Source organism: Ischnura elegans, chromosome 7 (genome assembly GCF_921293095.1).
Source record: "Ischnura elegans chromosome 7, ioIscEleg1.1, whole genome shotgun sequence".
NCBI lineage: Eukaryota > Metazoa > Arthropoda > Insecta > Odonata > Coenagrionidae > Ischnura > Ischnura elegans.
Window position 1 is genome coordinate 15,463,040 of NC_060252.1, and position 14,174 is coordinate 15,477,213.

Consider the following 14,174-nt stretch of genomic DNA (forward strand, 5'->3'; position numbering starts at 1 on the left):
AAGGAATATGAAAAATGGCAGTTGCTCACAATTCTATTTTATAACAGGCAGATCTTTCTACCATTCAAGGGATCGCTTAATTCGCAGGAGCTAACACGGAGAATTGAAAGCCACACATTATGATATTCGACGAATTTAAAAACACCATAATTCCCATTTACTTACATGATTGTGACATAAATACATGCTAGGCTTTCAATAGAAGTAAATGAACATCATATGGAGTTAATATTCACTAAATGGTAAGGTGGTGTGAAACGTTTCTTCTATGCAACGGTAGTACTCTGGGTGTAACGACTAAACCAAATGCGTTTATTAAAAGTACCACCATCGAAAAGAATTTTTTAAGAACGTGAACATTTGCACAGAAATAATAACACGGTTCTGATGGATGCATCTTCAACGTCAAGGGCTTATCATAAACAACCAGAGATTATTTCAAACTTACTTCGCTCCAAACGAGAACGATGAACCCGATGGAGTACCTCCAAATGAAAATCCAGCCATGATAGAATTTGGTACAATATTACGCTTTGTGGAACCGGAAAAACCAGAATTTTCCAAATATTACAGTGTTAGTGTACTTTCAACTCCTTAATCCCATCTCCCTCAAAACATGCGCGTTGCAAATACTTCCATACCGCTCACGTCGCAATACGATGTTCTTCTGTTATTTTTCAAAGCATGCCGCAGGCCCGCAGGGATGGTGGGATTCAAATTTGAGTCTCATCAACAGCCCCCAAGTTCTAACTCTCATATTCTAAGACCGTGGTTCTAACATTTAAAAAATACCACGAATTTGACTACGTTTTTTCAGGGAATCGAAGAATATTCTATAGAATTGATCTAGGTAAAACCCAGTTATTCCACGTAAAATCAAACTAAAAATTATTATCAAGTTTTTTCTTGCAGAAACTCCTTGAAAATCATGGAAGTGGCAATTCCAAAATTGACATAATAGAAATGCACATATTTTCGCTCGCAAATGAAGTTATAAATTCATAGCATAGCAAATAGCATAATAAATTGATTTATTTTTCAATTGTATTTGTTAACTTTCAGTTTCTTTAGTGGACTGATTTAAGTTCTATATATCTACTAATATATGCTCCTACAACTCCTAATAACTAATGACAGTAAATTGGTGGTATCTATATATAAATTGGTGATTTTCAGATCATTACAGCGAATGGTAGATGACTGATTAAGGAATAATTGAGGTGAAAATAATTGGCTATAATCACATCGTAAAAAATAACATTTCTGCCACTATGACTCAGGGTTGGTGGAGAATTTTTTCCCCCAGAAGAGCATATGGCCTCAGAATGCCTAAAGAATCCTAGTGCCTAGGGGTATCTTCTGTTAGAACTTCAGCAGGCCATACTTCACAGATGGGAACCATCTGTGAAGTATGGTCTGCTCTATTACTATAACCCTGACCTTGCAAGGTTAGTAATAGAATTTTCTCAGTAAACAAATGTGGTCTTCATGTCCTACAGGCATTCCTTGCAATCCACTAACAAGTGATGCACTTAAACCTCCAGGAAATTACTTCATTCACCAACCCTCATAACAGCCAACTTATTTTACCGGAGCCACACCGAAAAATTCAAATTCCAGTACCTAGGCTTGCAGTGGCCAGAGAGTTGGCATCCCACCCCATGGGCTTGGTGTGGCGTTATGTCGTTAAATCTTGGAGATTGTGCACGCAAGCCCGAGACATAGGGAACTCCAATCGTCGGTCACACGCTGGTTCAGGGAAAGACTCCACAAACAAGAAATCAGCACTCAAGAAAAATTGTCAAAAAATTTAAGAGTTATTTTCAATCAATATATATTAGAAGTAGAAGTATTCAAAATCAGAATTATTACAGAAAACAACGATGATAACTAATGATCCCAAAGGAAACATTACCAAACTAAGTACAAGCTGTATAATAGGGTGGTTTCCTTCATCAAAGAAAACGAAAGGCATTGATTGCGATTCGTTACCCACCAATAGTGTATTCATAATATACAAATTATTTTGTTTTAGAAATACCGGGTTAGACGAATGGCAATGGTCCATTTTTATCCTCATTTGAAAAGGGCCAGATTGGCGCCCATGCGATGCCACTCCACGTGACGTCACAGGGACCTAGTTTCTATACGAGAAGATAGGAGTTATACGTCGCCTGAGGTTACCATTGCATGCATGAGGCGCAGAGCTCAGGGAAACATGTCTTAACAATCACTTATTAAAACTGGCTAAGGTCGGAAAGTTTTCCTCGTTTGATAAGTTATTAATAATCCTTATTTAAGCCAAGAGCTACCAGCCAGCAGGGTACTAGGCTAGCCGCTAGCAGCCTGCGTCGTATCAGCGCTAAGCCTCGCCTCAAGGTCACCTCGCAGGGCGGGAGGGGGAACTAGAAATACTTCACGCGGAGAGACTTCCCGACATTCATACTTAAGCGTCGCGTTTTCGCGCGCTTGAAAATTTTCACTTTTCATTTAATCGCGAAAAATAGATATCGTCATTTAAAAATCGAAAAGCGTGAAATACGTACTCCAGGAGTAATAATCTTTCGATTTAGGCAATAAAAAAATAATAGGAAACCACCCTATTTTGCTAAAACCACCCATGTCAGTCACGCCATCCGTCCACCACGAGCACCTGAGCAAAAGAGGCCTTGCGTACTCTGAGACGTGTCAGGGTAAAAAGGGCGATGTTCAATCAGCTGCAAATCTGCCCTAAAGCACCCCTGTTGACTGTCGCCTCCGCCAAACATCCCTCATCCCAGCTGGGGTAGGAGGGGGAAACAGTGTGCAGGCCGGAATTTTCACCTCAATCTTCTGGGTTGGAGACATCACTGGAATCACTGGGAAATTCATTGGAATTCATGGAGGGGAGAGACATAGTGGGGTGAGGTGTTGCAGGGAGAGAGAATTGTGATAGGACTATGGTAGTACTTCTCACTCCAAACTGCATACTTGCGCTTCAGCACCCATTTCGCCTTGATTGCCAAGGAGTGGGTATTCCTCCGCCGTACTACCTATATAAGTCTTGCTCTCCAGGTATGGCTGGTTCGGAGGCTGGCTTCGGAGGCTGATTTCAGTGGCAGATTTCGGAGGCAGAGTTTCGGAGACAAGAGTTTTCGAGACTTAAGAGTCTCCGAGCCTTTGAGTCGAAGGGCCTTTGTGCGGAAATCCTTTGCGCGAAAAGTCCTTAGTGGGAGAAGTTCTGCAGATAAGTTCAGAGGAAGTTCGGAGGAATTTCTGGGGGGGTGTACCAGAAATTTTGGGGGGGGGATACACTAAAAAATGCCACATCGGGTTCAAATCCTATCAATGGTTGAGGTTTTTCAGGGACTTCCCAATCCCCGATTAAGTGGGATGAAGCACTCTCAGACTTCCAACCAAGTTAGAGTCAGCTCCATGTTGACATTTTGGCAGCTGACTCTGCAGTTGTCCTCAGGGAGAGAGTGACTCATTTAATTTTGGCTTGACTCGCACTAGTGCCACCTGATAGGTTAACTTTTTAATCCATTTTTATATTGATTTCCAACTTCCTCAAACAGCACATATTGGCCTATACTATGTTGGTTCAAACACTAACAATGCATAAGAAAAATGCCCTCATTAACTCCGGCTGGACTCAAACCCACAACCTTGGGTTTGGTAGGTAATGACCCTCCAGCACTGAGGTCAGCTGGCTTTTTATGTTATACATGATTGGTGTCCAAGCACACCTGAGATGAAAACCAGTGCTGTTGTTCATTCTGTTCGCAGGTGGATTAACTCTCAGAGATAATGAATTTGACATCTTTTATGTGTGGACAAGTGGATTCTAGTTGCTAAATATCCATTACTTCTGCCGGTGAAATATGCTTACTAACACTTGAGAACCACTTTGAAAACCACCACCATTTCAATTTTTCTAAAAATTGCGGTGGGGTGGCTGCCCTGCCCCAGCCCCCGTTAATCCACCACTGATTATGATCTTTTCCAATTCGATCACAATAGTTAGCTTAGTGGTCCCAGTAAACAATGGACTGCTAAAGAAGCTTGGTTCTGTCTTAGTAGACTTTGAGGTCATGTAGAAGACTGTGCTTGGCCACCACCAACTACTCAGGCTATTGATAACGAGTGTAGCACTCATGTTCTTAGGGTCTTGTTTTAATGGTCCATCCTATTTCTCCCTCACAGGTCACTCCACATTCGCAGTGGAAGCTATAACACCTTCAGCCTTCAATACTGGGGATCTTTGGTCAAAACTAGTCTGTTTCCTGATTTGGAAAGCAGTACATGAATTGTTTTGACTCCATGTCTCTTAAGAATTCTTGAAATTATCCCAGATATGGTCAAGATACGCATTGTGTTCCCTCTTGGTCTTTGGTCCTTTTTTGGGCCATCTCTGTCGAATGTCCTAAGGCACAATTTATTTAGAGTCTAGCATATCGATTCTGGAGGAATGCCGTCTTTAGGCATTGAAGTTGCCAAGTTAAAATTTCATGGTTTGAAATAGTATTGACCCAGTTTACCAAAGTAAAGAGGACCATTTTTTGCGATGGATGGTGGCAGCTGTTGGAATTCATGTACAGGACCCTATATATGGGTTGCCTTCCTGTACGGACTGAAGGCGATTGTTTCATCAACTTTCTGGTGGTTAAGATGGACATCATTAGCACTGATATTTGGACTCCTGCCAATAAGGAAATACTGATCAGGTAAATAGGAGCAGAAAAGATCACTCCAAGAAATCACTTACTGCTCACAATGCACTATTACTATACAGTAGCACACAAGGGAAATTCAACAGCTGTTGTAATAATACATACTTGATTGCTCACCACCCCTGAAAGTGCCCAAAGTATCTTTTCATTGGTAATCAGTGGCCATTCCACGAGTGAACCATTCTCTGCTCTTATGTAAACTGAAATCCCTCAGTTTCTCTAGTTCCGCCTTGAACTGGTCCATTCCTACTTGACGTACAGAACTCAAGCAGTCAAGGACCAGGATAGTGACATATCTTCTTGGCTCCCGGTCTCATGCGGTGTCCCTCAAGGCTCCGTCCTCGGACCTCTCTTGTTCGCTCTGTATACTCTCGATTTGAGTAAGAGCATCAATCACTGTAAATATATGCTTTATGCAGATGACTTACAAATATAAATATGTACATCTAGGGTAGAAGAGCTTCCATACAAAATCAACATGATTAACTCAGAGATTCGCTCAATATGCAACTGGGCTGAATTGAACTGCCTTTAGTTAAACCCCAACAAAACTCAAGCTATAATTTTAGGTAATAAAAGACTTCTAAACACAATTGCTTACGACAGCCTCCCAAATTTAAGTGTCTCTTCCACCACTGTGCCGGTTACCAAGACAAGATATCTTGGACTCACGCTCACCTGAAATCTATCATGGGATCAGCATGTGCTTGAAGTATGTAATAAAGGGAATTAGGCTTTTATTTATTGAAACTATAAAAGAAAAATCTACCTGTTTCCATGAGAATTATGCTTGTCTCATGTTTTATCTTCCCCAGTATTGATTACTGTATCTATATACTAGTCTATAGTGACTTACCTAGTGTATTTGAAATGTCTGCAACAGCTAATTTACTCCTGAGTTATTTTTGACTTACGTAGAGATGAACATTTGTCCAAGTTCTACGTTGATCTGAATTGGTTACCGCTTCATTGCCTCAGGAATCATATCTTTGGATCTTTTCTGCTCTCCTTATTCCAAAACCAGACTCCTGCACACCTGTACGAATTATTCATGCCCGCAAAAAAGTTACTGGAATTTTCACCTGCTGTGTTTCTGACCTTCAAATTCCTCAAGCCCACACCAATATATATATCAAATCTTTTCATTTAACAGAATCTAAATACTGGAACTCTCTACCGCAAAATATAAAGACGTCACAATCACTTCAGTCGTTTAAAGGAAGGCTATACTCCTATTTGAAGTCTAGGGCTTAAGTTAGTCTCCTCATCTTATTGAAGTTATTATCTTAACCTTGTGATGTTATCAAAACTTTCCACATAAATGTATAAGTTTGTGTATGTTCATTATGATCTGTGATAAAACTTATAGGTAATATTGAATATTTTACATTTTTTGTCTAAATATCTACTTCTTGTTAGCCTAGCAATAATCTCCGTAATGCCATATTTTTTGTCAATATGTCATTTATTAAGAGTAGAACATTTCCTGTATTTTCTATTTTTTTTTGCTCTCACAGGTTTTACCTGGAGCATAATAAAAATATTCAAATTCCACCAGGATTAACCCACAAAAATCATAGCATGCAAATACTTAATGGAGGAACATATTTTCTACTAGTGCGTTTATCAAAACACATTCATGATGAAGGGACAAAACTTTCTATTTTCCACAGAAATTTTCCTCTATCGCACAATTAATTTCATGACACTAGCATAATAATGTGCACTGCCCTACCACAAGGCAAGGAATGCATAGATGTGGAAAGACATGGAGAAGAGGGGGAAAGTAGGAAGAAATCCATTATGGTTAAGAATTCGTTTCTCAGAAATCGAGGGAATCCAACTCCAGAGAAAAAGCTGAGGAGCGGGGATGAGTTGATGTGGTGGCTAGAATACTGGCTTCACACCCAGTTGGCCCTAGTTCAATCGCAGTGATGATGAAGATAATTTTTGATTCCCGATCCCTAATCGAATGATTTTTGGGGGCATTTCAAGTGCAACACTCTATCCTTTGGATTTGACATTGAGCTATGGTCTCCTTGGTGCCTTTTGTTAGTAACAGGCTAATATCGGTGGTGCAGGGTTTCCAGCCACCCTTCCCTCATGGGGCAAATGATCTTGAAAGTTGGTTGCCTATTCTAAGCACCATACCAAGCAGAGGAGTGCAGGTGGGTGGGAGGGGAGAGGGCGTGACCAGGGGATTTATGAAGTATGTAGTAGAGTTGAGCATTAGGGTGTGTCCACAGCTAGGTCATTTTGCACCACTACCCAATCATTCAATTCAAAGCATACAATAGTAATAAAATAGTAAGATAGGTGCAGTACACTTTAACTACCTATAATGGGAGGGAATATTTAAATTTTATTAAAAAGACATATTTATTTGAGAAACAAAATGGTATTAGCTAAATTGGTAGACAGGTGTCCTAGAAGGGATTCAAGATCCCCACATACATTAAACCATCTCCATGCATCCCTGTGTTTGTCGCACAATGTCAGGATTTGTCGAATACCTCAAAAGCACCTACACTAACCACACAGAGGAGCTTACTTCTCCTCATTAAAGAGAAAGGCGTGAGTCAAAGGCCAGTGCCCTTTCCTCAACCCTGTGATTACTACTTCCTCTCTACACTTGTTCCTGGTGAAGGAGGGCCACTCTGACGTTATCGCCTAAATGCTACAGAGTTTATTATTACATATTATTCAAACTCCTCCACAACTCCCTCTCCCTCCACGACCACCAGGGAGTTATGGGGCTACTTGTAAGATAAAGAGAGGGAAGTCCAAATTGCAATACATACATACGTACATATGAAATTCACTTCCTGTAAATAATGCATCAACATTAAACATCTGGAAAATATATTAAGTTTTGTCCTTTCATCGTGAATCTAGAAAATTCCCTCCAAGTTAAACCTGAAGACATGAATTTTATAAATTAAACACATTCGAATCATAGCAATATACTTTATTTGCACTTATACTGTATTAGGTGCATGTATTGGTAATGTCTTAATAAATTGAACAAAAGCTATTCAGTAATCCCCTCAATACCAAAGTATAAATCTTTTCAATAGCAAGATGAACTCAGAAGGCAATAGACAACATAACAGACGAAGAGAATAAATGAGATATACAACACAGGTGGCCTCACTAATGTGAGAAATGGATAATATCATTTTCTTGACATTTAAATATTTGTCTTTTCAGTTTTATATCACAATTAAAAATGGTTTTTAAGCAATCATTTTGGCTCATAGAGTAAATGATAGCACTATGTAAATAATTAATTAAAATACAAGGCAAGAATAAAAAATTTAAAACAATTCACAAGTATGATATTTAGAGCTAACACCATGGCAAGGATTATCATTCATATTAGATAAAAAACTAGCTTTACCTAGCAAGTCAGGGGAAGAAATTAATAAAAACTGAGAGATAAACTAGCAATTAAAGCTTTCCAAGTTTGAAATCTAGGTGAATCATCACGATAGTCCAGAGCAGATGGCAAGCCTCCCAGATTTTAAACTAACACAATGGGATTAATGTAGCCAGTAACTATTTTATGAAGTCAGAATTAGCAATTTTTCTTAAAATTAAAATCCAGATCACTATTTTCGGGAAGCAAAATACACAATACATATTTACTATCGATGAAGACAGCATTAATAATCATGGCTAAAAACTTGAGCAAAAGTGATTCAATATAAGTTGCATAACTATTGTGCAAATTTACAATTTACAGTATAAGTGACTGCTTTAAAATCATGCAGCCCAAAAATGCACCAACCAAAGATTGTAAGTGAGTGAATAATTAAATAGATTGAAAAAAAGAAATTGGAAAAAATAATTGGACTATTATCCCAAAGAAAAAATCCACATAAATTAAATGAGTATATTTTTGTTAGTTTGTTAAATGTTTGTATAAAGAGAACAAACAAACATTCATCTTAAATAATTGTCTGAGAGAGTTTCAAGGAACAGAAGATAAAATATCACTTCATCATGGACACAGCATTTTAACTACTCCCACCAAAAGAATTTATATAGGTGAAAACCATATCTTCAATGATGTAGATACCACTCATACCACAAATAAAAATTCCCTGAGACACCAAAAAAAGATTCAAAATAACTTCAGCAGAAATTTACCATAGTGATTGATATGAATTAGGGATGGTCGGATCGAATACTTCGCATCCAAATATCTGCGGATGTTGACCTTCATCGGATACTTCAGATCCAAATTTGCTGAAGACATCGGATCCTGACCCGAAATTTTAATTCATGATTCAGTGAATGCAGCGTCCCATCCGAGGGAGTGGAAAGATTTTCGATTCTACCTTCGCATGCGCCGTTGCACTGCGATGCTCGGCCTATTCATTGGTTTTTTTAAGTAAGGTAAACATTTTTATTGACATAAAGGGACATTGACTTCACGTGCGTGGACTGTGAGGTGAAACTATCGCGAGGAAGTGGAAAATCCACCTCACCCCAACTGAAGCATTTGCGGGTGAAACACAAGTCAGTTAGCGATGAGAAAGTGATAAAATTCTGGGGAAACTTAAATGAGGAATATCAAAAATCTGTCAATGGTTTATCCGAAGATTGAAACCTATTTTCATTTCCAAATGCAAGCGTAACAGTTTACATCCTGAGCGTGTAAAGATTTTATCGTTTTTAAAAAATAACTTGAAAGCTTATAAAAACGATTTTTAATCAGTAAAAATTTTTAGACGTGTATGCAAATCTAAATAGCATTCCTTTGATTGTATTTACCCAGAAGAAACTTGAATAGTTACTTCGTTTATAGCAGACAATTGAAAATGCAATAGGATCCGAAAATATCCGTAGATCCGGCAGCAAAAATCAAGGATCCGATCAGGATCCGAAAAAAATCTCGGATCCGTCCATCCCTAATATGATTGAAACAGTAAAACCCTAGATCTTCTTCTTCAAGAAATAAACTGAGTAATTGTCGTAGGATACATTAAATGAGAATATCAGATTATAGAAAACTCCATCACAATTGAATAGGTTAAATTTGTAAGAGTCAGGCTACATATGACGGAATTCACCGAATTAAATAAAAATATACAATTTAACATTTGGTAAAAATTACCAGCCTAAATGCCTAATTACCCGACAGTGATGTATCATATTCAAGCCCGGGCCGAAATCCATTTTATCTCTTGTGACAATGCAACATTTCTTTCATTATTTAAATGAGCTGGGCCAACAGCAATCACTGCCAGCTGAAACCATATGTAAGAGCAAGGAGGAGAGCACATTCAGCTGTTTCACTCACTCATGTACGTATCTCCAAAATCATTAAGAGTCAGGGGAGGCTCCAACATGAAATCCATAACACCAGGAGTGAATCTGAGTAAATTCTATAATTTTGTATTAAAATTTTACCATAAATATGCACAGTAATATTTGCTACGATCAGTGTATGCCTCTGAAATAATGAATCTGCAAGTTTCTACAAGAAAATAAAAGGCATCCCATTACCAGTGCACACTTAAAATAATTCACATTCACAAAGTATCTGGCAAGAATCATCCTATTCACAAAGTATCAAGTAATTCAGGAACTGCACGGGCAAAAGAACATGATCAGAATAAAAAATTTGTTTCTTTGGTAATTTCAGGAGGCTTAATGTAGAATACGCAATGAAACAATACCTGCACACAGCAATCTTCACAAAATTGGTAGTACATAAGTAATTCATAAAATGTACATTAGAGTGGAGAGCAGAGAGAGTATGGACACAGCCAAATTTTGTTCCTCCCTTTCGGCCAATACATGGAAGGAAACAATGGTCACCATTTCAGGATATTAATGTCTTTCAGATGACGAATGATAGATTACACCAACTTGCAAATTGAATGATACACACTCACTCTTGAGTACTTGTACGTATGTATGCACACCATTAATGCAGCACAGACACTCACAATACTTCTCTGATGTCCCAGTCATGCCCCAACCCAACGAAGAATTACTTATAAGTTCCCGAAAACATTTGTAGTCATCACGGCAGATTCTTCGATTCATTTTTCACAGCACCACAGTCTTCATTGAGTATCAGCTATCAAAGGTATCTAGTCATGCATTTTTCAGCAAATGTGCATGGAATTACCAGAGAAAACTCAGCCTGTTTTTGACAGCCACAAATCCATCACTACACACGTAGCAGGACCAAATAAATTCACACCAAGGATGAGGACATGAGGCTAAGTGGTGGGAAGAGGGGAAGACAGTTCATAGTTTGGAGTTTTCCCCTGATGACCAACAGATGGCTTCATACTGTGGTCATCCCCGACGTGAGGCTCACGGGTGCTGCGCTTCCTCTGCCGAGATGACTCCAGCAAATGCACTTCATTGCACGTCCATGGACGATCTGGGAGCGTGGTTTTCATAATGCGTGCTTCTTGCATGGAACCCTAGGAATGGAACATAAGTTTATGTATTAGCTGCTTAAACCCAATATAAAGTGATGTCCAAAAGGGTGCTAAGAAGATGTGCAAGGCATGGAAAAAATTTAAATGGATGAAATGGAAGGGAAAATGAGCAATAGCTTATGTGCATTCATTCCTCTATCACCGGCAGTATCAAGAAAGAAATTTCATACTTTAAAACATGATTATTTATCTACATATTTGATATGGGGAAAGTAATTCCGACTACATGAAAAAAAGAGAGTTGTAGCTCAGTGTATAGAGTATTGGGGTACTGATAAAAGATATGAGGGTTCTAAGACCAGGTGAAGCCATCACACGCCCAGGGACAAAAATCCTCAACAATTGAGATGGGACACAGAAAGAACTGGCCTCTACCCTGAATGTGAGGTATCACACCCTGGTAGCATAGTCTAGAGTGATGTCTACTTACCTATCCAAGCCAACCTGTGGGCTAAATGACTGAGTGAGTGAAACGAACAGGTAGGTGTAAAAAAATGAGTTCTCTTTCTAATGTATGGAGAAACATTATACATATGAATTGCTGGTTAAATCTTTTGGGACCACAATTTCGTTTCTAGTCACCATTGAACTTATTATTCTTAACTGACAAACCAGCAGCATTGATACAAACAGGAATTCGAAAATTCAAGCAAAGAATTAGTTTAACCCTTTCGCACCGGACCTTCGTTGAGGGAAATTCTTCCTCAATACGAACCCCTTCAAAGTTTTCTTTACTCCCCTGCACGAAGCTTTTTCGCGTCGACTGAAGGCAGTGGTTCCCTCCCTAACCATTTTTGGACCCAACTCAGTGGGGCGCCGATCCCTTTCCTCGGCCTCTGTCCCAGACCCTAGAAGGATTAAAAGCCCCTTCCTAGGACGAGTCGGCGGTCAACTGGCTAAAATATGAATGGAAAATATATGCAAATATTTGTTGTTCGCATCGATTTTTTACATTCAAAATGAATTTTGTGTTTTTTTTCTGAGCGTGCAGAAATTTTAAACGAAGTTCTAACGTTGATATGGACGGATTTAGTATATTTACTAGTTGTTCTATAACTCCGTTGATATTAAAGTTAGAATTTTGTTTGAAATTTCCATGTGGTCAGCAAAAAAAGATGAATTCATTTATAGCATTGGATATCAAAAGTAAGCAACAAATATTTTTTTGGAAAACACACTGCAAATAACAGTAGTTGACCGCGTGGAGAGGATAGGAGAGGGTTGACCTGAGCGGCCGAAGGAGGGACTGGGCTCGCGCTAAGGCGGATCACGAGGGGCGACCGCGTCCGTGGGTCTATTGTGTCCACCACGGTCACTTTTTTCGGCCTGTGCCGCACAGGCGCTGCATTCGTTGCTTAGGTTAGGAAAATTCACGCCCCACAGGTGTGGCATTTGTTGTTTATGGAAGAAAATCCTCGCCGCACAGGCGTGGCATTCGGCGCAAAAGGGTTAAGCATCACAAAGAGCACATTTGTTAGTACATATATTCAATGTGCTGGTATGCACACTCTGCTTGATGCATTATTTCTGATACTAAACAGCCATTCACAGATGTCATTTGAAACTGTTTAACAGACTAAATGTGCCGATGAGATACAGAAAACCTTGAACTCATAATGATAATGTTTAATATTTTCTGCTACCTTGATTGCCAAAACCTCTTACGAGTATTTTCAAACAAATTATCATTTCTCTGATACATAATTAGCTTGGGAAAATAAAGATCAAATTCAAGGCGAATTATAGGTACACACGGAAAGGGGAGAAAGGGAAAACCATTAATTGATAGAATGAAAGTGGATTCCCCTGATAGTGAAACCAAGAGGGAAGTTCCATTTGGGAGGTGGAGCAGGCCAGGGTGACTTGTAAAATGGTTCATGCAACCATAACCGGTGGAAGACCTTGAATAATAATAACAACCGTGAAGTTCCCATTTCACATTTCTTTCAGAAGATTTATTTCAAAGTACCTACAAGGAACTCTTCCTTTGGTCCAGATTCTAGAAAATCACCAAAAGTAGGATGAATGTGACATAAGTGGGGTAAAGGAAGAAAGAGGATAGGATTTATAGATTAATAAAATGACAGCAAGAGGGCCTTACTGTGAATTGAAGAGGGGAGTTCAGCTTGGGAATGGAGACGGGAAGGGGTGAATTTCAAAATTCTCCATTTTACCTTAACCAATAGAAGACCTTTATTCATAATAAAGGTCTAGTAACCAATTTCAAATTTCTCAAAGAGAAATTTATTGTTATATACTCACTAGGAACTTTTTCTTCAGTCCTGGTTCTTGACGGAAGTAGACCAGGGCATCCTTTGGAACATGAAGACCGGCAAGCCCAGACAGTGGCTGTGACTGCTCAACCCTGCAGTCCTGCAAGAACCGAACTCTGGATGGCGTGATCTCCAATGCCAAGCGTGTCCATCCTCCTGCTCCACCCGGGTAGCGCAGGGGAGGCGCAAGATCAAAGCTGAGGCTGTGCAATTTCCTGTCGGAGGGCACTCGGTAGTGGAGAACAAGTCGATTGGTTCTAAGGTTAGATGTCAGTTGAAACCACGGAGAGAGCCTCCCAGGTGAATGCAAAGACAGGAGGGTTGCCAGAGGAGCTCGACGTTGCTGCCTGACAACAAACACTAGGGACACTGCTCTACCACCGCCAGGATCCGCAGTCGAACTCAAGGCAGCAGCCACTGGAGATGGAGTTGGCAGGCGAGCACCCGAAAAGGACGCCCGGAAGCGGTAGGCACGATGACCAGGATCAACTCCTGAGACAACACCAACGCCTCCAACAGATCCTTTGCTGAGATTTAGGATTTCAAGGATGTCTATGCCTAAAAAGGAGGGAATAGAAAATTAATTTTAAATGGTATTTACATGATATTAGTCTAGGAAGATGAGGGGATAAATTACAAATTTTATTCATCATGCAACACAAAGGAAAGCAGCATATTATTGTAAAATGTGATCCACTCATAGATGAAGTTTTGATGACAGA

General features: G+C 39.5%; 2 protein-coding genes across 2 annotated transcripts in view; both read right to left on the minus strand.

Moving 5' to 3' along the window:
- The window catches only part of LOC124162917 (nucleoporin p58/p45), a 38,569-nt gene extending 37,919 nt beyond the window's left edge, over positions 1-650 (minus strand). Inside the window, exon 1 of the mRNA XM_046539653.1 lies at positions 449-650. Within this exon, the coding sequence (XP_046395609.1) occupies positions 449-507 (59 nt within the window). The 5' untranslated portion in view covers positions 508-650. The remainder of the gene's footprint in view (positions 1-448) is intronic.
- A 9,443-nt stretch (positions 651-10,093) lies between these two features.
- The window catches only part of LOC124162227 (kielin/chordin-like protein), a 61,101-nt gene continuing 57,020 nt past the window's right edge, over positions 10,094-14,174 (minus strand). The window contains exons 3-4 of the mRNA XM_046538687.1: positions 13,442-14,010; positions 10,094-11,161 (exon numbers count right to left, since the gene is read on the minus strand). Coding sequence (XP_046394643.1) covers positions 10,952-11,161; positions 13,442-14,010 — 779 coding nt within the window. The 3' untranslated portion in view covers positions 10,094-10,951. The remainder of the gene's footprint in view (positions 11,162-13,441; positions 14,011-14,174) is intronic.